The 26,246-nt window shown below is 39.0% G+C and overlaps 1 protein-coding gene across 1 annotated transcript; it reads right to left on the minus strand.

Annotated features, from left to right (window-relative positions):
- Positions 1 to 5,115: 5,115 nt before the first annotated feature.
- On the minus strand, positions 5,116 to 24,250 carry LOC123942177 (cytochrome P450 2K6-like). Its single transcript, XM_046006076.1, has 9 exons — positions 24,065 to 24,250; positions 20,719 to 20,881; positions 16,326 to 16,475; positions 14,662 to 14,822; positions 12,154 to 12,327; positions 11,399 to 11,540; positions 10,828 to 11,012; positions 8,634 to 8,775; positions 5,116 to 5,303 (listed from the first exon to the last, which is right to left on the minus strand). Exons 1-9 carry the CDS (start codon positions 24,248 to 24,250, stop codon positions 5,116 to 5,118), a joined length of 1,491 nt encoding a protein of 496 aa, XP_045862032.1.
- Between the last annotated feature and the right edge of the window lie 1,996 nt (positions 24,251 to 26,246).

The raw sequence follows: 26,246 nt of genomic DNA on the forward strand, positions 1-26,246 counted from the left end.
GAGCCCCACATTGTGCTCTCTGCTCCACAGGAAGCCTGCTTCCTCCTCTCTCTCTCTCTGCCTACTTGTGATCTCTGTCTGTCAAATAAATAAATAAAATCTTTAAAAAAAAAAAAAAGCCTTGAGGGAAGAAGGGCAGGAAGTCATTAAAGAAGGCACAGTTGCCACACTTCTGCAGGCTGAGTCAGGACTTGCCAGCCTAGTGCACTCTCTGCTAATGAGTGGGGAGGGGGTGGGGAGAGAGGCAGAGCCTGAATGTGAATAAACTGCTTCAGGGGAGAAAACAAAGGCTGTGACTTTTGGACACCCTGACGCGATTATAGCTCTAGATAGTACTTCGCTCTTTAATTAGGGAGGGCAAATCTTTATAAACTTGCTAGATGAAGAGAAGAGAAGACAACAGTGCAGTTTACTTTGCAAAGAGGAGGAAATCACAATCAGTTCTTATTCACTGTGCTGCCATTATTAGCCACAAAATGGTAGACCTGGTCAGCTTCAAGGCGTGGAATTAACTTTAAATTCAAATTCAGATTCTAAGTGTAAGATAGAATGAATACTTTTTGGGGAGCTGCAACCTTCACAAACTTGGACGGACAGAGGTTCTGGTTTGGAAGGGAGTCAGGCAACATCACTTGGCACTTGGCAGGGAAGCAAGGCAGTCAAGGTGGTGAGAAAGCTTGACAGAGACCAAGGTGACCTTAACGCTATCCTCAGCTTGACTAAACTGGACAAGTCTCTTTCTGACTGCTTCTCCCCCTCCCTTTTCTTGGAGAGTTTTCTTTAGAAACATGCAATTGCAAATGCATTCTCTGCCTTATTGACGTGTAAATCTTTCAACTTCTTGTCTGTTCTCATCAAAGGAATGTCTTTCTCCAGAGTCTGGGAGCTATCTCTTGGAAATGTAATCAAGAAAGACAGGGTCCCTAACTTCCAGTCTCTGGGAGATGGTAAGAGCCTACCTTAATAAGTATCAATTAACCAACAAGATGGATTAATTGAATTGACCAGCCTCCTCCACAATGTCCTCTAGTACTTTTCCACTAACCTGCCCTAGTGCTTTAAAAAAAACCCACATTTTATTTCAAGGGCACTAAGTTCAGTCTCTGTCTCCTATTGCAATAATTGCTAAAATTTATTTATAAAAAATCTTGAATAAATTCTTCCTTGCCTGCTCAATTCTGTCTGGTACAATTTTTCTTTTACACTAGTGAAAAAAATCATATCTGCTCTGATGGGAAGCTGTTAGCATGGAGAAGCTGGTGGTAGGCTAGCCAAGAGAAGCTTTTTCTGTGATCTACATAGGCATGGGTATTACCCAGTTGTCACTGAGGCTGTTGGTGCGTAAGCATAATCTTAAGGCTGGTTTGTTGGACAATGTACCCCAGACCCCAAACCCTGAGTATTAAAGCTGATTCTATACCCACTGGATTATCCTTAGTCATATGTCCATCTTCCAAAAAAATTCTTGTGACTTTGAGGTTATTTTGGAGGTTTTTTTGTTTTGTTTTTAAAGATTTTTATTTTATTTATTATCTTAGAGAGAGAGGGGGAGAAATGAGCAGGGAGAGAGGCAGAGGGAGAGAATCTCCAGCAGACTCCTTGCAGAGTGCAGAGCTCAAGACCCTGAGATCATGACCTGAGCTGAAAGCAGGAGTCTGTTGCTCAGCCAACTGAGCCACTCAGGAACCCCAACTTTGAGGTAATTTTCAAAGCTGACTAGGTCTGTGGGAATATGAGTATAATTAAATTCCCCAATTCAACTTACATGGGAGAAGGGTTGGCGGGTACAACGGGCACGAAATTATTTTTACTAAACCAAGAGAATTTTCAGGGAGGACTCCTTTACATAGTCAACTTCGGTAAAGACTGATTGTCTCAGACAGCTGGGCTCCATATCTCAGAGAAAAGCCTGAGCGATGCCTGTGGACTTCCCATGCCAGCCTCAATATTAATCCAGTTCACTGGATTTATAAGGCTCAGGCTACTCAGTCCTTCTTTTTTCTTTTCTTTCTTTCTTTCTTTTTTTTTTTAATTAAAGTATAATTAGCATACAATATGACATCAGGTTATACAGTCTTTCTATCCCCATATCACTGAGTGTGAAAATGTGCAAATGTTTAAGTGAATAAGTCTATGATCAAAATGTTGGAGTGGAAGAAAGGAGATTCTGTGACCTGTATTGAATGGTATGCCAAGGACTAGGCAATGGTCAGGATTTGTCGCAGGAGCAAAACACAAGCCATGTGTCATCTTTGGAGATCCTAAAACTGTGATAAATCTGGACTAAAAGTATCATTTGATAAAAGTCTGCTTTTATCAACACCAAGTGCTTAGTGATACAGTACTCCTTTCTGAAAAAAATCTCTTGTTGATCAATTTTTTTTTTTTGGTTGATTTAAGTTCTTAAAACTTCCTTATTACTTTTTGAATTTTAATAATAGAGGAGATGTAAGCTTGAAAGTAATACGTTAAAATTTTTCTTTTCCTTTTTTTTTAAATGAGGAAGGTAATTTATTTTTATTTTTTGAATTTTGGGGTTGGGGGTGGTAGAGGCAGAGGCAGAGTGAGAAAGAGAAACCCAAGCAGGTTTCAAACCCAGCGTGGAGTCCAAAAGGGGACGTGATAGATCTCACAAACTGAGATCATGACCTGAGCCCGAATGAAGAGTTGGATGCTCAACCAGCTGAGCCACCCAGGTGCCCTATGGGGAAGATAATTTCAAAATCTCTCCCATGTTGTCCTTCTAATATCTCTCTCACACACATGCGGAATCAACTACATCTGTTCATTTTGAGAGTAAATTCCTAAGGGTTCAGAATCTCCTGAACTCACTCAGAGTGCACTTTGTGTTTCCAACCTGTGTATATTCTTGCATTTCAAGATTCAGTATAAACATTAATACAGCCATTATATAGGATTATATACAGCAATTGATTAGGAAAATGACATTCAGTTACTTCAATTCTGACATTGTATGTGACATTATATATAAAATTTAAAATAAGGAAACATTAATTTGAATGTTAATTGAATGTAAATTAAATTTGAATACAACTTAAAATAAGGAAACTATTTTCTGTTTGACAAGTGCAAATTTAGTTCAGACATAAACTGGATTTGGATAACATAGTTACCATTTTTATTCGTTATTTTAAAACCAAAGAGTGAATCAAGAAAATAAAACACTACATGGGTGGTATAATTTAGTAGTTGTTTCTGTAGCAGACACTTCAATTTTATTAAAATTTACTTATTAGTTACTTGACAGTTTTTTACATAAATGATTATTATATCAGGCTAACCAAAGGATTAGTTATTTGTTTTACTTTATGATTATTCCCGAACATTCTTGTCTCATTTTAAAGATTATCTTCCTTTTGGTGCCAGATTCACTATGTATGCCACTGCCGGCATGTGGTCATAAAGTCTCAAACATGGGGGACTAAATAGGTTGGAGTTAAAATTCAAGATTTCCTGCTCTCTAATCACAACTGTTTCCCTCATGAGAGAAAGCAGTCCACAAATTCATGTTGACTTGGGATTGCGAATTCACTGATATGTTATTGAACACCAGTAGGTACTGGGGGCAACTCAGAAGGTGCAGCTACCTGCATTTGAATGTGATCAAACAATACATTAAAATTAGCAGCTCCCATTTCTTTGTCACTGACGGTTTTGCCTATTAGGTCAACAAAGTCAGGGAAGCTGAGTATCCCCCATCTGACTCATTGTAAAAAGGTTCTGTGGAAAATGCTACTTTGGGAATGACCAGGAAGGACTTTACATTCCTCTCGGGTTGACTAAAATTTAGAGGAGCTTCTTCCTGGCTCCAGGCCCCGACTTCATTTTCTTAGGGCATTTAGTTGAGAAAACTTCACTTGTAAATTATTTCTCTGCCCTCTGACTTGTAAATCTTAAACAAACAAACAAACAAGCAAACAAAAACAAAAAACAAACTCTTAGCAGTTTTATAAGCCAAGAAGGTCTTTCTCAAGGACACCTGGTCCCATCCCTTTGCAATGGGGTCATCAAGGAAGTCAGCTACCCTATCTCCTTGTCTCTGTTGGAAGGGTAGGAGCCCAGCTTCAGTGGAGGCTAAGTAGCAAACATTAATGGCCTAATCCTAGAGAAAAAAAAAATGTGCCAATTAAGGAGAAACAGTGTAGGGGCACATGCCTTTGAGCCACCTCCCCACTAACATCTTTTCTAACTCACCACAACATTGAAAAACTTTTCCCCTCACCCCGTGTTCCAGTGGATTTTAGTTCAGATGAAGTTCTGGTTTCTTTCCTCTATGACAATAGCCTCAAAGTCTTGCTTGATCGATTAACTTTATCCACTGCCAGTTTTGCTTTGACAGGGATCAGATAAGAGCAGAAGAGAAACACGTTGATGATGGGGAGATACATTTCACTTCATAAAGGCTGAAGATGCTTTGTGTCTCAGGGGAACTGACAATGATTTTGTTACTCTGAAGTCCATGTGTCTTGCATAAGCCCTCGCTGGGACTTCAGGGCACTGGACACTGGCAAGTGGGGTCAGCAAATCCCAGTTAAGTGAGGAACAGGAGCACTCACTTGCCGACCTCAGCAAACTGGCAGGACTCATAAGTAATTCTCCGTTGTTAACCGCCCTTTCTTGGTGAGTCACAGAATGAAACCAATGTCTTCTATATCTTATGTTTAGTGTGATCCTCACTTAAAAGCTGAATTTTCTTCCTTGCAGTTTTGAAGATGTTCATGGGCATATTGGGACAAAGCATTCTGTAGTCATCCTGCCTGAACCAATTAAAACTACCGATTGGTGATACTTAGATGTCTCATATGCCTTGGAGGAAAAGGACAGTTTGGGTTGGAAAGAAAGATCTTAGAGAAGGAAGTGAAGGTTCTAGTTGCCACATGTTCTGTCTTAGAGAATGACTGCAAGGAGTCTCTACAGCGTTGATCAGTCCAGGAACCCAGTCTGACCTAACATGAGAATTCTTGGCAATGATGTGGCTGACTGTTTAAATAAAGCTGAAGTGCTTGGCAGAATATCACGTCTGGCAAAATGTAGCAAAGAGGGGTTTGTGAAGGACCCCATTAAGAACAGGGGCTGCTGCTTGCAATGCAGAGCCTAGGCCCGGGGCAGGGCACGTAGCTTGTGAGGCATTGGTCGAGTGGTGAAGCCAATGTCTGGGGTTAGGTCCAGGTCCAGATGGGAGACCCCGGGGGGTGGCTGGAAGGTGAACTTCTGCATGAGGCTGGTGAAGAACAGGAAAAGCTCCATCTTGGCCAGCGACTCACCGGCACACATCCGGGGCCCTGGAGAGAGACACAGTGGAGGGTTATGAGATGTAGGAGCCCAATAAACAAACATAATCTGGACAGAGAGAAAAGCAGTCCACGTGTGATTTCTCCTACTTTACAACGTGTGGATTAGTCGTGTAGCCTGTTCTGGGCCTCATGGGCTCTGCCGAAGCCCTGGAAAAGCAAAATCAAGTACACATGCCCCCATGTGTACCCAAGTACATATGCCCCCCGTAACTGCCTCCCATAAGGGAAACAAGCAGCTCAAACATTAACATTTCAGTGTGAAAAATGTAAGGGTAAAGCCTAGTGTGTCATGAGAACAGATAGTGAAGGTACCCAATTGAATTTGAAAGGTCAGGGAGGCCTCCTGCTTTGTATGAGAGCTTTCTATCTCGGCTCTTGTGCCCAGGGTGAGAAGAAGTCAGTCAACAAAGACATGGTGGGATGTGGAAGGGTCATGATGTATATCAGGGCTAAAATTATTTGGCTCTGACATGAGCATAGAACATGAGTTATGAAGCCTAAGACCTGAGGCCAGAGGCTACGTAGACCCAAGTCTACGTAGCAGTCTATGTAGCCTCTGAAGACACATGAAGCATTTTAAGAGAAGAGACTTGGTTCATATTACTTTTGAAACATGACTTATTGGGGAAAATGTCAAGATATCTGAAAAGTAGAGTCAATAAAATTGAGGAAGGAAGTCTAGGTTAGTTTTTATTGAAAGAAGAGGGTCCAGTTAGATTTCCTTTGTTGTTGGTTTATGTAATTTCAAAGATAACTCTCAAGTGTACTGAGTCACAAAAGACTTCAAGGTTCGGAAAAATATTGAAATGTAGATATTTTACATCTCAAGGAAAGTAGCACTTTGGTTTAAATGGAACTTCCAGGAAGTAGATGAACACCATATAGGATAGTGGGGGGCAGTTTTTCATGATGTCTTCTACCAAGGCAGGATTTTTAGGGGTGAAAGGCAATGTATACTACGTCTCTCTGTTGGAAAATATTTATTAAATAAAAGCTAACAATTCAGTCCATCGATGTATGTGCAATGTCAACAAGATACAGGTATTTAATTTAGCTTGGCTCTGAGACTTTGCTCAGGGAGGGTTCACTGCCCAGTAGGTGAGCCCAACAAGGAACTAGGTAAATATTATACAGTGTCACAAGCTACGATAGGGTGTTGAGGGCGCCCATGGAAGGCACACCTAATCTAGCTTTTGGGATCAGATCTTCCCACTTGCCCAGAACAACATGTGTGATTGAGTGGTGTCATCTAATGGATGATAAATAATACAACTTAGGGTGTGAATTATCTACCCTATATTTAGGTTTATTCAGTTAAGGTAAGAGTCTAGCTGCCCAACAAAACAAAGCATGTATTGTTTTATTTTAGTTTTAAGAATATATAGGTGAAGGGACACCTGGGTGGCTCAGTGGGTTAAAGCCTCTGCCTTCGGCTCAGGTCATGATCCCAAGGTCCTGGGTTCGAGCCCCACGTCAGGCTCTCTGCTCCACGGGGAGCCTGCTTCCTCCTCTCTCTCTGCCTGCCTCTCTGCCTAGTTGTGATTTCTCTCTGTCAAATAAATAAAATATTAAAAAACAATAATATATAGGTGAAAACATAGCAAATGATCTTGTTGATCTTAAGAAGAAATGCTGTGTGCAAAATTAGTTGAGTGATTGTGATCAAAGATCAAATAAGCCCACCAGAGAGCAAGATGTCTATCTTAATGCAGTAAGTAAGGACAAATGTGAGGACTTTGCACTCAACATTGGTTTTATGACATTTTTTTTTATTGTGATGGTTTTGTTATTGTTATATTTTAAATATGTTCCCATTTGTTTGACTATGATAAAACAGAGTATCACTACTCCTATATTTCCTAAAGCAGGAAAGACAAAAAAACACAGTATATCGGGAAATGTTTGGAATTCCTGTGGTATACTTTGCCAAACTTGTTTGAAGATGAGGCACTGTGTAAAAATCTGGACTATTTGCTCCTTGTCTCACAGTCCAAAGAAGCCTCTAAGCCCAGGTGTGCGAGAAACCAGGAAGGACCTGGAGACACAGTTGGTCAGAAAAAAAACAGTAATTGTTGCGCATGGAGACAAGGAAGTGTCAAGGGGAACATTGTTTCTTCTCTCTAAACATCAGTAAATCCAAGATTAATAAATGAGTCTAGGGAAAAAAAAACACAACATTATGTATGATAGAGTAATTACTCCATCTCTTCACTTGTAAAATGAGGGTTTGGAATTAGATGTAGGTGAATTGCCCTCCAGAGAACATTGTTTATGTTTCCATGGCTTTCTTTTTCAAAATATAATGCAAGGAAACATGAGAAAAATCTAATTCATAGCACTTTGAATTACATGTGGATTTTTTTTCATTTCCTTTAACTCCAGTTCCAGATGTGACATTATGTTTTTATTTAAAGAAGTCATTAATACATGTACTGTTTTCTCATATGTCATCCTACATGTGTTTGCGTGTAAAAAAAATCAGAAGAATGCATTGTACTTTGTATCTCTCTGTATCCCTTGGGTATCAGTAGGTAAGAAAAGTCTATCCTTTGGGTGACCGCTGTTTACTTATCCCTGAATGGGTATATGGAGTGAATACTAACCTATTGTTTGTGTAAGTGGAAAGGCACAAGGTGACAAATTGCTTATGGTATAGTTTTGCTAAGATTCTTTTCTAGGAATGGAGAATTCATTTCAGGTTCTTAAGAAGCCAGAAAATTATAGAGTAAATTCATTTAGTTTCCTGGATTCCAAAATGTACTCTACTGGAAAGCTCTTCTCTCTTCCCTAATCCTAAACCCCCTGCCTCCCTTCCCTACCCAAGAAATTCTAAGAGTAACACTGGCATTTATACATACTAAAGCAAAGCTTTCCAGGGGTGGCTGGGTGGCTCAGTCAGGCCACCAACTCTTGGTCCTCGGGGTCCTGAGTTCAAGCCCTGAAGTGGGCTTCACACTGGGCATGGAGTCAAATCAATCAATCAATCAATCAATCAATAAATCAAGGAAAGCTTTTCTGGTTGGAGTGAAGTAGGCTATCCACTGTCCCCATGCTTAACTTTCTCCTCAAATTCTCAAGGCTCTACCCTAGCCTCAGCTACAAGGAATCTTCAGGGACTCCCTAAGAAAATGCCATTCCAATGCCTAATGTCTTACAGCCAATTTAAAGCCTGGGGAGGAAAGGCCCTTTCCACTCTCCCATATTTCTGACGTTTAGTGCCACATGGAAAAAAAAAATACAAAACCTAAGTACAGTCATCAGACAAGGCCAAATCTCTCCAGATTTCTCAAACCACCTGTCTCAAAGGCGAGACCTTACCCGCTGAAAAAGGCATGAAAGCGTCTTTCTTGACAAACTTTCCGGTGGAAGTCAGGAAATGCTCAGGATTAAATGTGTCTGGCTTTTCCCACTGTGTTTGGTCCCGAAGTACAGAGGTCAGCAAAGTGATGACCTCGGTGCCCTAGAAACAGAAGTGCTATTAATGACAGAGATTACATTCCTTCTTTAAAAAGTGACTCTTGAAAAATGTGTGAAGGTCCCGTTGGTAATTTTTCAGAAGCGGTGTGTTCTGGAAGAATCTGGAAGGAGGGGAAGAGGAGGGGCTTGGGGTTGGTGTAGAACAATCACTTACTGAACCACTTTTTTATTCAGTACCTCCTAAAAAACACAAGCTTTGGACTCAGAACCGGAAACATTCTTTACTTAGACCCATGTTTGCTATGAGATAATGGCACATGATTTAACTCTTGATATAGCCCAGCTTCTACATATGAAGGGAATTAAATAACCCTCATGGGTGACTTTTGAGCCTCAGATGCAACAGTATGTAGGACAGACCCTGGTGCAGGCTCAGTGAGGTTCTGCTCTTTTACCTCCAGGGACTGTGACAGGGGACAAGCTAGACTGAACAAGCCCATCAAAGCAAATTCTCAAAAATCAGTTGCCCCCACACAAGGGAAACAATCACAGAAAGGAATTGTAACTGTGATACAGGAAAGAGCACTCTGGAAACTAAAACTAGAATAATGGGAGGAAAAGCCTGCCCCTTCTTTAAGGACAGTGTTCACTACTTCACCATCGTTAATCACAGCCTCCTCCTCCAGAAAGCTTCGTAGTACCGTCATTGTGGTTAGCTGTTTCAGTGCATGAATCTGGATAGCATTGAGTCACCAAAAGCAAACAACTGCTTTGAAGTGTTTTACTCTACAACTTCCTTTGTTGCTCTCTCTCTCTCTCTTTTTTTTTTTTTTAAGATTTTATATATTTATTTGATGGAGATAGTGAGAGAGGGAACACAAGCAGGGGGACAGGGAGAGGGAGAAGGAGAAGCAGGCTTCCCGCTGAACAGGGAGCCTGATGCAGGGCTCTATCCTAGGACCTGGGATCATGACCTGAGCAGAGGGCAGACGCTTAAGAAGTGAGCCACCAAGACACCCTTTTTCTTTCTTTTTTACTTATATATACCTGGGCATGTGGATTTTTCCTCCTCAGAACAGCTGTGCTAGATTATTTCCATTGGAGCTCAGTGAAAGCGAGGGACCTAGCTGCCAGTAGCATGGTGGGCGTGTGAGACCCCCTGTACCTGCAAAGCTCTGATAAGCTCTGATAAGCTCCCTAGCTTGCAGCCAGATAGAGAACTAGAACCCAAATCCTGCCATTATTATAGCGTCCTTGGGCGGGGGTGTCTCTTTTTCTTCTTTTTGATATTGGTTATATTTGTTTTCATCAGCTACTAGTCTGACTAATTCAATCCAACAGTGTGTTTAATGCGTGCTGGGAAGAGAAACTCCAAAGATGAATGTCACCCCTGTTTGTAGGGTACGCACAGGGTAGCAAGTGATGGTGTGGGGAGGGCGGCCATGTAACCAGTGGTCCCTGGGGATTCATACAGAGATGGACCCAGAAGCAGTCACCTGACGTAGCTTTAAGGAAAAGAATTAGTGTTATGGGCATGCTCTGATGCTAGGCCAATTTCTGCCTTGGGTGTACTTTTAGCAAAGATCTATGCATAGTTCACTTTGCCAGGGGGAAGCACAGGAATGCCTCTAGAGGTCTCAAGATTGAAAAGAAGAGGGCCTGAGCATATTTCTGTGTGAGGAGGGACAGGAGGCTGGGGGTGATGCAGTCAGGAGCCCTGTGTGGGGAAAACCAGCTCTGAAGAGGCTGCACGCGCCTTTCCCGCGATCTGGCCCCCTTACCCACCCACCTCACTTAAACTCTCTGAACCTCAATTTCCTCAGGTACCACATGGAAATAATTATACGTTGCAATACCTTGTGCAGAGTAATTACCACCTATTCTCTGCACACATACTCTGTCACACTCAGTTACCTTTTACTGGATGGTAGGGAGGGAGAAAAGGAGGAGAAAGGGAAGGGAGGGAAGGTGAAGCGGCGGATGGGGGGGAGGACATGAAGAAAGGCAGCCTGTGATTGCCTTCAGCAGTTTATTTCCGTACTTCTGTGATTTTGAGCAGCTGACATCCTTTCCCTCTCCCCTCATTTCCCCTTACCTTAGGAATATAGTAATTTTTAAACGTCACATCTCTGGTTGTGGCGTGAGGTAAGCTCGTGGGCAGGATGTTAGCAAATCTCTGTACTTCGTGAATGACAGCATCTGTGTATGGCATTTGAGTTCGATGTGCAATTCGAGGCTGGGCTGACCCCACAACTTTGGTGATCTCATCACAGACCTTTTCTGGATAAAATGCACTGATTAGAGGTGGGGGGAGAGATATTGGAACAATCTCTCAGTTTTCCATCCATGTGAAAATCAAACCTAAGTGCTCTCTGAGTTCTGACCCACTTTTTTCTGCACCGTTTGCACTCCCAGACCTCTATTCCTGAGACTCCGCTGGGGACCTGCATGGAGTGACACCTGCAAAGAGTGACACCTGTAGACTGTCTCAGGAAGCTTGGAAAGCAAAATCTACTTTCTTATGTCCAAAGGAAACTGAAGGTACACATTGTCCTCAAGGATATAAATTAAAGGTATCCAGGGTGGCCACCAAATTCTGCTTTTTCCATCCCAAGAGATTTCTGAGTCCTTCCTTCAGGCAATGCCCTGACTCTTAAGAGACTTACTCTGGACTTCAGGATACCGCAGCATGAGCAGTAGTGCCCAGCGTAGCGTGGAGGCTGTGGTCTCTGTACCAGCCGCAAACAGGTTACTAACGAGTGCCACCAAATTGTCATCACTGAAATAGGCAGGAGATGTATCTTTCTCCTGAAATGCGAAAAGGAATCATGAGTGATGAAAAAATTTTATACTTGACAATCATAGCAGATAACCTAACATGAATTGAAAAAGCAAAAAGCTTGGCATTCTTTCCTCAATAGTGTGTTGTTGTTGTTTTTTTTTTTTTTATGAGGATGTTGTGCAGAATTTTCAAATAAAACTCATCCTGGATGCTAATGATGATAAATAATTCTAACAATGGGAAAGGCTGTTTGTCATTTTGGAAATTAGTTTTTCACTGAGTGATTAGAATGTGCCCAACATTGTTTCTTTAAAAAAATGGCATTACATAATCTTTCTTGAGTTATTAGACTGAAACACATTTTCAAGATTGCAATAAAAGGAATGCTGTACTATTTCTAAAAGTAACATTCAAGGTCTTCTATGTATCTTTTTTTTTTTTCAGAGAGTGATGTGAAAAGCAGTGGAAAAAATATTAGAGAATGGAAAATGTAGTAAATAGCACTCTTGGTAGAGTACAAATCTGCCATTACTAACTTAATTGAATCCAATGATTTTTCTTCTTTGCAAGAAATATTTTTCCTCCAGATGCTATTAATTAAACTAAATAATAAACAATATGATAAGGTAACACCGTTACCTCCTGCTGTCTGACCAAAAAGGCATCAATGAAACTTCTTGGATCATTTTTGTCAATGTCATGCTGATGATCTAGGAAGGTCATCCTTATGAAAGAGAATAATTCATCTCTATTCCTGAGTACTGTCTTATGACTTTTTAGGAGGAACCCCAAAACTGGAAACATATTGAAAAGCTGAAAGAATAAAAAAAACCAAAGTAAGTTAAATACACACATGTCATGCATGCAGTAGTGGGAATAACACCATTATTTCTGGAAGGATTATAGAATAGCAGCCCATTTGGACTTCAATTTTATCTCAACTAGCTGGCAGACTGACCTGGACAACATGATTTCCTCACTTAGTGGAGTTAGGTAACTTACAGTGAATATTGGCATGGTTTATAGTAAGTCCTATGCACCCAGAGTATTTTATATATTATGCCGGTAGTAACACATCTACTCAGAGGTCAGGCGAGACATGAAAACAATATTAGCTTTTCGGTTAAGGCTATAAATCTAAGTATTTTTCCTGCAAACTCCTAGGTGATTCCAGATCAAACCATTTTAGTGCTATGTAGCATACTCACTTTACCACTGATCTTTCTTTGTAGGATCAGAATACTTATTTTTGTTATTTAGATGTAGCTGACTGTGTCTTGGTTCCCTAGAGAAGCACCATATAATCTAATATTTCCTAACCCTTAGAAAGTTCAGGAAGAACTTCCCTGTTGGCTAAATTTGGTGTGTTTCTCGGTATATTCATGTATGTGAGAGAGAAGCTCTTTAATATTTCATCAGATTCTCAAAGGGGTCCCTAACCACCCAAGTGACCTAATAAATACCCAAGATAAAAAGCCACACCTAACGTTAGACATAGTTGGGCGCCTGGGTGGCTCAGTCGGTTAAGTGTCAGACGCTTGGTTTTAGCTCAGGTTATGATCTCTGGGTCCTGGGTTCAAGCCCTGCATCAGGCTCCCTCCTGAGCACAGAGTCGGCTTGAGATTCTCTCCCCCTCCCACCCCCTCACCCCCACTTGCATAATTGTTCGCACCCTCTACATTTCAAATAAGTAATTAAAATTGTTTTAAAAATTCTGTTTAAGGATTGAGCTATTTATGTACTTATTTTTAATTTATTTAAATTAAATTAATTAACATATAATGTATTATTGGTTTCAGAGGTAGAGGTCAGTGACCCATCATCAGTCTTACATAACACATAGCGCTCATTACATCACATACCCTCCTTAGTGCCCATCACCCAGTTACCCCAGCCCCTAACCCCTGTCTCCTCCAGCAACCCTCTGTTTCCTAAGATTAAGAAACTCCTATGGTTTGTTTCCCTCTCTGGTTTTGTCTTATTTTTCTCTCCCTTCCCCTATGCTCCTCTGTTTTATTTCTTAAATTCCACACGAGTGAAATCATATGATAATTGTCTTTCTCTAAATGACTTAAAAAAATAGGCATAGTTCCCTGTTCCAGGGTTCCCCCACACCTATATTTATAGCAAACCTGTACTTGTAGTAACAGAACCTAAATTATTCTAAAGTGAAATAATATTGTCCGTTGTCAGTTGTGCTATTGAAAATGGGAACTGGGGCCCTTGGGTGGTTCAGTTTGTTAAGTGTCTGCCTTCAGCTCAGGATGATCCCAGGATCCTGGGATTGAGCCCTGCAGGGTAGGGAGCCTGTTTCTCCCTCTCCCTCTGCTGCTCTCCCTGCTTGTGCTCTCTCGCTTTCTCTGTCAAATAAATAAATAAAATCTTTAAAAAAAAAAAAAAGAAAGATAATGGGAACTATTTGACAAAGCACTTAGTCCCTACATTCTAGAAGACAGCAACTTTGTTGCTCACAAATATAAACAATTGGATTGTAGCACTATTTTAAACTTACATGATGCAGAATAAATATTAACAATTTATTTAGTACTGTTCTTAGTACTTGATAGTTTTCCTTTGTTTAAATTCCCTCTTCTAAGTGGGTTCTATTGAATGTTCCTTATTCATTCATGGCTTATCCCACAGTTGATGCATAACCAGTGGAATGGGTAAAAGATGAACGGCCAAAATTGTGAAAATTTACTGAAGTCACAAACTGAACTATTTATGGGTGTGATTCACAATCCATACATCATAAGATACTTGATGCAGTAATTTTTTCTAAAGATTTTTATTTATTTACTTGAGTGAGGAAGAGAGAGAGAGATCATGAGCAGGGGGGAAAGTAAGAGAGAGAAACAGACTCCCTGCTGAGCAAGGCCTCCATCCAAGGACTCTGGGATCATGACTTGAGCCGAAGGCAGATGCATAATTGACTGAGCCACCCAGGCACCCTGATGCAATAATTTGTGATGGGAGAATTATCAGATGTGTTAACCATGTAGGCTTGTCACATCTCTATACTCAGAATGTTCCAGAAAGTGTATTTTTTGAAATGGTAAGTTTCTGACAAACACTTTTTCATGGTCTCTTGAACAACCTAGTGTGCGTTAGAAGAAGTAAGATGATTGAATGGGAAGATACAGTTACCACAATCCTAGGACCTCCAACGAGCTTCACATTTTCACCAATCAAGGTTAAGAGTCTCAGGAATTGGGTGTCTTGGTAATCAAACCGTTTTCCAAACAGCACTGACACAATAACATTGGCAACAGAAGCATTCATTACTGTTTTGACCTCAAAGGGCTTTCCTACAAGAGAATTCATCAATCAGATTAGGAATACTCACATAAACAGTACTAAACTAGTTCTGGAATGATGGGGACAGACTGTCCGCTAAAGATTTCATAGAGGGGCAAGATTATTGGTGACCATGCCTTTTAAGGAAAGGTGAGACTAGATGAACCTTGAAAAATATCCAGAATTTGGTTAAAAGATTGCCAGAAGGCAAACTAAAAGTATAGATGTTGAAGAACATCTACATTTGGCTCAGCTAAAGAAATTAAAATGTGCCAGGTGAGGGCCGTTTCAGTGTGTGTAGGAAGTGTTAATGCATAACATCTGAGAAAATAGCAACCTAGAAGGCTACCAACAACTTCATAAATTTAAAATAGGATATCTAGATGATTAGAATGATTCTACTTGAAAGAACCTCATCTAGAGCCTCTTGTTTTAGCCTCTTCTGTTACTGGGACCTGTTTTCCTCAGCATCATTGAAAACTATTTAGATCATTAAACATACATTAGTGGATGTACATTTATTTTTGGCAACCAGAATGCTAAGATTTACTTTTAACATCAGCACCTACCTTAATGTGGAGGCTGAAGGCTTGGAGGAATTTCTGTAGGTAATGTTTCCTTTTTGTATATAAATGTAAGGGTGTTTTGGATACTATGTACACAAAGACTTGAGAAATTAATGTTTGTTAGGAGCTTAACACTGCAGAGGGGAAAGATATTTTCCTGTAAGTACTTTCTCCAAACTGCTTATGGGCAGATCTCTCTCTGTGTACAGAGACTGCTAACTTAGCACATGGGTCCCTGAGCTTTCTATTTCTTGTCTGTATTCATCTCAGGTTTGCCTGCCTTTGATCATTTCTCTTCATGTTGCTACCTGCATCCGTGAAGGTAATATTCAAACGGACATTTTTTAGTAAGGAATGAGCTCAATTTATTAAGGAAAAGAGAAATTAAAATATTAAATAGATAAAATATTAAAATAATATGGAATTAACTGTATATCATTTAAAGAGATCAGAAACACACCTGTTACTGAAGAACTGTTCCAGACAGCAGGAAGCAAAAGAGACACGACAAGTGAACGTGATGCATGTGTCAGGATTTTCTTTTGCTATTCAGGGCATTAATCGGACAATGGCAAAATCCGGCCAAAGAAGTTTAGGGGATTACCGAGTCAGTACTAATTTCCTGAGTTTTGAAAATCGTACTTTGGGAATGTGAGAGAATATGTTTGTTTATTTCAAGGGAACACATTGAAGTGATTAGGAATAAAGAGAGAGCATGTCTCCAAAGCACTTTCAAACAGCTTAGAAAAAGAGAGCAAGAAAGAAGGCAAACGTAAAATGCTGACATTTGGGTAATCTTAAAGAAGAGCACGATTTGGGGAATTATTTGTAAATTCTTAGAATTTTCCTACAAGACTGAAATTATGTCTATGTAATAAAATATAGCATTTGACTTCTTCTTCATGAAAAATAGGATGTGGTTTAGTTGGTTTAGTTCATTCTACACACCTCTGTGAGACTCAAAGCTGCGGATGAGATGCTGACATTCCTCTATGATCCTGTCTTCTAGGAGCCGCTTGCCCATGCCAAAGTTCCGTAAGGTGGTCAGGCTGAACCTTCTCATAGTTTTCCAAGTTTCACCATGAGAGAAGACGATTCCTTATAATGAGTAAAGTGTTTGAAAATTATTTCTGCAAGGTTTTTAATATTTAATTTGCAAGAACAAATAAAAATTTAAAGAGGCTTTATTCTCCCTGTTGAAAATAAGAGGCTTCTCTTTCACTCAGAGCATTTACTTTAGAAGACTTGTATTTTTCCCCGTTTTAAAATCGTATATAGGTAATGATATCATACACATATGACATATATCACATATAAGTCCTTCTGAAAGTATGAATAGGCCTTTTGTCAACTTTGTGACCTAGCAATGGCTTTCTTCGGGATTTGGGGCCATCTGTTCAGAATATAAACATCGAGGGAGAGAGTGCCTCTCTCTCCCAGTTCCTGTGGGAGAGTAGAAGTCTCACTTTGGTGGGTGCCTTGCCCCAAATTGCAAAACTTCCTCCCATCATAAAGGTATGAGGACTTTATTATTCTTTTGTATACAGACAATTAACACAGATGGTCACCCTGATTACCGGGTATATCTAGGATGAACTATGTGTGACAAATGGTGCTGTTAAGCCCTCTTGTTATTGAGGACTAGTTATTGTTTTCCTTGAGAACATTTTTGTAATGGGTTGAGTCTGCTTGGTTATATAACAGAGTGAGATTTGTTTCTGTCTTTGCAATTTCTTAGTGGATTATCTGCAATACACATCCCATCTTGGTTTGATGCTTATTCAACAATAAAATTGTTTTCTTTTTCTATTACGTTTGTGGAGAGGAGGATTTCTGGGTTGGGAGAAGATTTGGTTTTAATTCTATTTCTCTGACAAACTCGTTAAACAAACCCCGAGTCTCTACTACATGCTTACACCATGCTAGGTGTGGTTAAGGGACTGATGAACATTAGAAAACAAAGTCTTTTTTGCTAGGGAAATATGTGGACTACAGACGCAAGACTCACCCAAGAAAAAAATTAGGAGTAAATAATTACCAAGAAGTGTAGCCAAGCTTCCACACTGGTGCTCTACATACTAATTTCTAGGCTCACATGTTGCTGTAGCACAGAGTAGGTGTATGATAAGTATTTATTAAGTACACCAGCTATGTGAATTTTTGCATGGCTAAAGGAAATAATAAATTCTTAGAAGAGTTGGGATATACGCTAACTTACAGAAAAATAAGGAGAGAGAGGATTGCCCAAGTGGCCCATTTTTTTCCACGGTCAGTTTGTGCTGATGGTGGCCTTACTCCTTGTGTTTCAGTCCCTAGCCCTGGCCCTTCCTCCACTGGCATTTTCCTTTTTTCTATGGAGGGTCGAGAAATAGGGGAGGTCTTTCTGAGTCAGAAATAGGAATAGTTTCCTGAAATAGGAAATCAGAATAAACTAAGGCAACCTCGGTGTTGGAAATGGGGCAGCGCCATCCCTGCCAGTGTCCGCATGAAATCCAAAACGGGGCGAGATCTCTCCTGCTCAGCTGTTGCCACTTCAGGGGAGGTTAAGCCTTCCTTTGAAAGGACACTGGCGAAGGTTAGATTCCGCTCACGTTCAGTTCTTAACATTAATAGAATGTCATTCTGTCTCTGGATCCTGTGGTGCATAAAACTCTTTTGCAACAAATATGTGACTCTTCAAACTACCTCATGTTAATATTTAAAGATTTATGTTTGAGAGCACAGTAGTAGAACATGAAAGGCCCACAGACGTCCTTGTATCTTTCAACGCTAGTGATAGCCCCGCCATGTCATTGTGGAGAACATCAATTTAGCATTATAAGGAATGGAACTTTATTGATTTATTTATTTACTTTCTTACTTATTTATTATTTTTTTAAAGATTTTATTTATATATTTGACAGAGTGAGAGAGCAGAAGTGGGGGAGCAGCAGAGGGAGAAGCAGGCTCCCCACTGAACAGGGAGCCTGATGCAGGAATCAATCCCAGGACCCTGGGATCAGGACCTGAGCCAAAGGCAGATGCTTAACCAACTGAGCCAACGTAGGTGTTCCTAGAACTTCTAAAAACTGCACCTGGGGTGCCTGGGTGGCTAGTCGGTTTAGTGTCTCTGCCTTCAGCTCAGGTCATGATCTCAGGGTCCTGGGATTGGGCCCCACATTGGGCTCCCTGCTCGCTTAGCAGGGGAAGGCTGTTTCTCCTTCTGCCTCTGCCACTAACCCCCTTCCCTACTTGTGCTTGCTCTCCCTCTCTCTCAAGTAAAATCTTAAACAAGCAAGCAAACAAACAACTGACACCAAAGTTTGAAATACATGTAAGTTACATGGCAAAATAATTTATTAAGATGAAGTAATACTCCAAAATGGTCTAATGCTAAAGAAAATATTAAATTTTCCCTCTGTTTATACAAAATTGGTTTAAAGAATGCTATTACCCATTTGAGTAGATTACTAGACAGGGTGTAGCGTGGAGAACTAATCATTTTCTCTTTGAACAAAAAGTAATTTTCCTATGACCAGTTAAGTCACTTAAAAAGAAAGACTACTTGGTTCTAAAATGACTTGCTAAGGAAAAAACTGTTAGATTTGTTATTGATATAAATTAAAACTATTTTGCATGTAATCATAGCATCAGTGAGTAATATGTGAAGTCTTATGAAAAAAAGCAGAGATGTCAGAGGCAAGAGACAAAATGTGTCCCAGATTTCTAGAAGGAATAAAAGTAGAGAGATCCCGGGTGCTAAAGATCAAGGACTGAATGATCTTTTGTTCTTCAAAGCTGATTTTATGAGATGTTAGTAGAAAAAGAAAAAGAAATGTCTCAAGGACTGCTGTGGTAAGAGTGTGTATGAGTGTGTGTGTGTGTGTGTGTGTGTGTGTGTGTGTGTGTGTGTGTAGTTCAATGAAATATTACTCAGGCATATAAAAGAATGAAATCTTGCCCTTTGCAACAATATGGATGGAACTAGAGGGTATTATGCTAAGTGAAATAAGTCAGAGAAAGACAGCAACCATATGATTTCACTCATAAGTGGAATTTAAGAAACAAAACAGATGAACATATGGGAAGGAGGGGGTGGAAGAGAGAGGGAAAGAAGTTATAAGAGACTCTTAACAGTAGAGAACAAACTGAGGGTTGATGAAAGGAGGTTGGGGGGTGAGGCCTAAATGGGAGATAGATATCAAGGAGGATACTTGTGATGAGCACTGGATGTTGTAGATAAGTGATGAATCACTGATTTCTACTCCTGAAACCAATATTACACTGTATGTTAACTAATTAGATTTCATGTAAAAAAAAATAAAAATGTTGCAAGGACTAATAAGTGGGAAGACTGAATTAAATAAAAGTAAATAGACTTTTGGTGTTTTTCTCAGAGGTTTCAGCATCCTATTAGGCACCCCAGGAGTTCAGAGAGAGGCCTTTATTATGTAGTGTTTCTCAAATTCACTTCACTGACACTGGTTTTTGCATAGAACATCTACTAATATCCTTCTCATTTGGAGAAGGATAGTGTGAGAAATGCTTTTTCAAAAAGTTGCTGAAATATTAAAATAGCTTAGTAGTATTTACTAGATACCAATATTAGTTTACTAAAAATAATGTCAAGATGAAACCATTCCCATTTTTTAGAGTTATTAAATGAGCATTAAAGGGTTATTGTAATAACTTAAAGACTTATTATATTAGTGGACTGACATAACAGTATAACATCTGGATTTCCTCAAGGTATTTATCTAAGACACACAAAAGCAAGATATAACAACTTTATCCAGGTGAGAATATGGTTCAGTATTATTTATAACACTACTGCTGTTGTAAGTTCTGATGGATCAATGTCAACCATTAGACTGTGACCTCTTAAGCAGATGGCCTCTGTTCTCTTTGTATTCCCTAGTGCTGACTATACTTTCCACATAGTTTCTGGCCGATAATTATTTGTTTAATAGAATTATCATGTACAATGAGAATAAAAACATAAATTTTCTCCTCAGTAAATTCTATTTGTGTGATGTATATTATGAAGGGAAAATTAAATCATGAAAGGAATTGTTTTTATTTTTATTTTTTTAAGAATTTATTTATTTATTTGACAGACAGAGATCACAAGTAGGCAGAGAGGCAGGCAGAGAGAGAGGAGGAAGCAGGCTCCCCACCAGGCAGAGAGCCTGATGCGGGGCTCGATCCCAGGATTCTGGGATCATGACCTGAGCTGAAGGCAGAGGCTCTAACCCACTGAGCCACCCAGGCGCCCCATGAAAGGAATTATTAAAGATAATATAGTGCAATTGTTTTAATAATTTTAACAATAAGAATATATCTTAAGCTTAGAGCTTATTACCTTTTCCTTCAAAAAGTCTTTCAAATATAGGCACTTGAGATCGTTCCGCAAATTGATCACCGTAATTGACCAGGGCATCTTTCACTGTCTCATATCCAGAGAGTACCACCACCTTCTTTGGACCCATTTGGATGCTGTAAATGGATCCATATTTCTGGGAGAGCTTGGGTGTATAAAAAAGAGAGAAGCAACTAAAACATCGTACTGTAATAAAAAATGAACTAGACCTTGATCTTTGAAAATTTAATTCTGACCAATTAATCAGTTTTATATTCTTGTGAAATGACAATACTTGACTACTTCACTAAAGATACTCCTTGGTTGTTATACCTGTTTAAGCCGTGATTATTATGATCATCAACTGGTTGTCCTTATCCTCCATTTTGTTTGAGATTTCCAGTAGCAGAGCTCTGACATCATGGAACTGACTCCTAGTTTCTCTCTATTATATTTTTGTCTGGTCTCAGAAAATGCCCACCCTGGGTTCTAGGAAGACAAAGCACTTCCTAACCAACACATTGACTACCTGACCACCATATTCACGCCTATTCTTTGTGGGATGCTGTAACGATAGTAGGTACAACTTAATTCTGCACTACTGTGTGACATTTCCTACTGTAAAGAAAACATTCAATTTTCTTTGATAATTAAAAATAACAAGAGTGATCATTTATTGCTTCCTAACTATATGGCCAGTATCTCTTTTAATGCACATTATAAACCCAAAAAGTAGATGTTATCATCATTTCTGTCATATAGGCAAGGTACGGTGGCTTCAAGAAATAGTAGATAATATTGCTCAAAAAGCATACACATTGAGCCTTGCCAGCTGCAGAGCTGACAAGGTTTTACCCAACTAAGGCTTAGGTAAAAAATGAGAAATGGACTTCAAACATTTCTTTCTTTAGGAAACTTGACTTTGGAAAACAATATTATAATTGCAACACTCGTGCACTGTTGGTGGGAATGTAAATTGGTGCAGTCACTATGGAAAACAGTATGGAAGTTACTTAAACAATTAAAAATAGAAATACCATATGATTCACTAATTTCACTGCAGGGTATTCACCCAAAGGAAATGAAACATTAGTTTGAAGGTATATGCACCCCTCTGGTTATTGCAGCATTATACAACAGCCAAGATATACAAGAAACCAAAGCGTCCATTAATGGGCAAATGAGTAAGGAAGATATAACACACACACACACACACACACACACATGCACATGCACACAGAAGACTATTACTCAGCCATCAAAAAGAATGAATTCTTGCTATTTGCAATTACATGGATGGACCTAGAAGGTATTATGTTAGGTGAAATAAATTAGACAGAGAAAGACAAATACCATACAATTTCACTTATAAGTGGCATTTAGAAAAACAAAACAAATGAGCAAAAGGGGAAAAAAAGAGAGAGAAACAAACCAAGAAACAGATTCTTAATTATGGAGAACAAACTGATAGTTAACAGAGGGAAAGTAGCTGAGGGATGGGTGAGACAGGAAAAGGGGATTAAGAGCTATAAACTTACAGTTATAAACAATCAGATGAAAAGTATAGCATAGGGGATATAGTCTATGATATTTTAATAATGTTATTTGGTGACAGGTGATGACTATAAAAACCTTGAATTGAAGGAATAACATTAAGATTGTAACAGGGCTCAATAATTTAGGAAGATAATGTAATTTAAATTAATGTTACAGTTAAGTAAAAATTAAAATAGAAATTTGAGTCTGTGAGGACAGTTTCTCAGGTATGAACCACAACATATAAATTGGATACAATGGCAGGTTTCAGAAAAGGAACAAAAATTACAAAGGTCTATTTTAAGAAAAAAATGTAGACATAGGCTAAGAAGTGATGAAAAGACATTTCATAGGTGAAATTAACATAGAACTTCAGGACAGAAGTAAAAATGATAAAAAATGAAGATCTAAATAGGAAAGAGACTAGGCTGGTTAATATGTAATAAAAAAAACAGAAATGTTAGGAAACAAATAGTGTTGGGCATATGGAATTAGATGAAAGATTTTGTTGAGAGATCTTGTACTCCTGAGGAATCGACTTGTCATGTGACCTTTGAGTATAGGAGAAAGCTGTAAAGTAGCATTAAAAGATCAGAAAATGAAAGTCCTGGCTTTCTAGTTACTAGTAAAAGTTCAATGCGCTGAGTCACATATCTGTGGAATGGAGATAAAAATATCATCCCTATTTTCCTTTGAGGGTGGTTGTAAGGAATAAGTGAAATCCTTGCAGTCCTTTGTATAATAAGAAGTACAATACGAATATTGGGTGTCTAATGATGATTGTGTTGTTCACAGAGGCAAAGTAATGGTTTTCTCTTCAGTATATCTCCTCTTATGGTTTTCAAGCTTAGATTTTATAGAATATAGCAGAACTCAATATCAATTATCTGCCCTTAGCTCTTAAAAATAGGAATTTATGGCCAAATGCAAATTTTAGATATTATATTTTTGTTCTTCCCTCCCTCCCTCCTTTCCTCTGTCCCTCCCTTTCTTCCTCCCTTCCCTCTTTTCTTTTCTCTTCTCTTCTTTCTTTCTCTTCCCTCTTCCTTCCTCCCTTCCTTCCCTCCCTCCCTCCTTCCTCTCTCTCTCTTTCTTTCCTTCTTTCCCAACTTTCTTCCTTTCCTCTCTCTTCCTTCTTTTCTTTTTTCTTTTCTTACTCCCTTTCCTTTCCTCTCCTATCACCTCTCCTCTCCTTTCCCTTTCCCTCCCCTCCCTTCCCTTCCTTTTCTTTCTTTCTTCCTTCCATCCCTCTATCTTATTCCACAATCAAGAACTTCATTGAAGTGGAAGTTAGAGAAATTTGTCCAATATTTGGTCTAGCCCTGTAACTGTACAAAGAAATAGAGATTAAATTCTTATATAAGTTCACACAGTTAATTAATGAGAGATAACTTTGAGTCTCAGTTGCTGGGACCAATTGTCGATTGTGCCTTCCACAGACACTCTTTTTAATAACAATTAAAATTTTCTGGAGTAAGACTATGATCATAATCAGTTCCTTTATAGTGAAATATGTAGGATATAGAATATGGATATAGAATATGGAATATGTAGATCAAAGTGGCTGAAATAAATATTTCAGGGTAAAATACCACTTTAAATAATAGAAATATATTTACTAATATTTTTATATATCCAAATTTAAAAGAAACTAAACATTATATAAAACAGCTCAATTAACTTTGAATCCTATTTAATTACTTCATTATACATATACAAACCATCATAAGTGTGCACATGCTAGTAAACTCACGAGGATAAGGATGAGAGTAGAAAATTATAAATAAGTATGAAACGAACAATCATTTTTTACCTCCAGCATAGTTTGATATGGCCTCTTCAGATTGAGAATATGCAGATTTCCAATAATTGGCAAAGGTCTGGGTCCTGGAGGAAAATGTTGCTTGGAAGCTTTAGTCATGAAGATTTTAATATTGAAAAGAAAAATGAGAAGGAGGCTCAGAATTGGAATTATGACAAAAGTGTCAAACCCACTCATTATCTTTAAGCAGAAGTAATTATCAAGATAATAGAAATGTTTGCAATTGCAACCAGGCAGAATCAGCAGCTTCCAGTGCAAATCAAAAACACGAAGGCATTACTCATCATTTTTGCCCTATGTTGTAGTCAACCATCTATTTTATAATTAAAATGAATTCAGCCCTACACTGTATGCTCGCCTTGTTTCAGCTCCTTCCCCCTTGTCTCTTTTCACTTCTCAGTTCAACCTGTTTTATCCAATAGAGCCTGGAGGAGGGATTTTCTCTTCATGTAAAACAAGGATTTGTCCTGAAATTTCAGAGAAATACAAGATGTTCAACCTTCAGTGTGAAATCTACACTTTCACAATAAAAAGAATTGCATTGTTCGCTAGGATACCCCGTGATCTGTGTGTGGTTGGCCAAATATCAGTGTCACACCAAGAATTTCAAGGCTCTTATACAATAAGTTCTTACCCTTCCAGTCTCCTAAGAGTTTCATAGGAGTCTCAGTGCCATGGAAAGAGCGTCAGTATTACACAAGAGAGCTGTGTGCAGATCTTAGCAGGTGACACATCCTCTTTGAGCCTTAGTTTCATTTTAAACTGAGAGAAATAAATTATTCAATTGTTGCAATGAGTTAAAAATGAACAGATATACAGCTCCTAACATAGACTTAATATTCACTGCCTGGCATTCCTCATTTTTTCCCTTTTTCTCTCCTGGTAAGCTTTCTCATTTCTTTATGTCTGTATTTGTTTATGTCTGTATTCTTTTCTGTAATTTTTTTAAATCTTGCTGTCATCAAATTTTCCACCTTTTTGTACTACTGACTCTCTCCTGTTTTTTTTTTTTTTTAAAGATTTTATTTATTTATTTGTTAGAGAGCAAAAGCAGGGGGAGCAGCAGGCAGAGAAGCAGGTTCGCCACTGCACCCTGGGATCATGACCTGAGGAGAAGGTAGACACTTAATCGAGGTGTCCCTGTGCTACTGACTTTAACTATGCATCTGGACTATAGCCCATTTTAGCTGATTTGCTCAAGAAAGGAATATTTATCTCTAATTTTTTGTGTTAGAATGACTGAATAACGCACTCATTTAATAGATTAAATGGAAATATTTTTTAATATCGCCTTCTTGATAACAATATTTCCTCAAGTTTTCTAGAAGTTGCCATCATGTTCTATATTTACTTTTTAGTTTATCATTTGTTGTCTTCAAGGAATTTAAAATTCTTGAAAACAAGGACTCTATTTTCACCCTGTCCCCCCAGCTGTGGGATCTCCAATGTTTGGAAGGAACAGTGCCTGACACTAAACAAGCTTAAGTTCGTGAATAAATGAAGGTGCAAATAAGTGATTGAAGTCTTCTGAATGTTTTATTTCTGGAGAGTCATTCCTAGTAACTTAGAATTTGGGGAACCCAATGACTGTATGTAACAAAATTCTGTGATTCCGTGATTTTGTAGATAAGGAAACTGGGACCAAAAGAGTTCAGGTTCAGATTCAATTCCGATTCAGTAGAGCTGCAATTATGACTTAAGTCTGGTCTTTCACAATGCTCATTACGCCCCATGGCTTGATGCCATGATACTAAATGTTCTGTACACAGCTGCTTGACTTCTCTGCCTGGCATGGCTGTAGGGTGCAGGAACACAATCCTAATTAGCCTTGTCTGGCAGGCAACAGTGAAACCTTCTTGAACCAAGTCTTGAACTTGGGAATAATCTAAAAGGGGCAGCGATAGGCACAAAACAATGAGCAGTATTTCTTTGCGTGGAAAATGACTGTTAGTTTCAGAGCCATCTTTTCAATGGCATCCACACTGAACTCTGTTACTGTCAGATAGGGTCCTTTTCTAAAACAAAGAGCAAAGGGAGAGACAAAGAGTCCAATCAGACCCAACAGGGTGTGTCAGGAATTCAAATCACTTGTAGTGGGTCATTTCAAATTGCTATATAGTAACAGGCAATACAATATATAATCATAGATCCTAGTGATATTATTATTATCCCA

This window comes from Meles meles, chromosome 5, assembly GCF_922984935.1.
Source record: "Meles meles chromosome 5, mMelMel3.1 paternal haplotype, whole genome shotgun sequence".
Taxonomy (NCBI): domain Eukaryota; kingdom Metazoa; phylum Chordata; class Mammalia; order Carnivora; family Mustelidae; genus Meles; species Meles meles.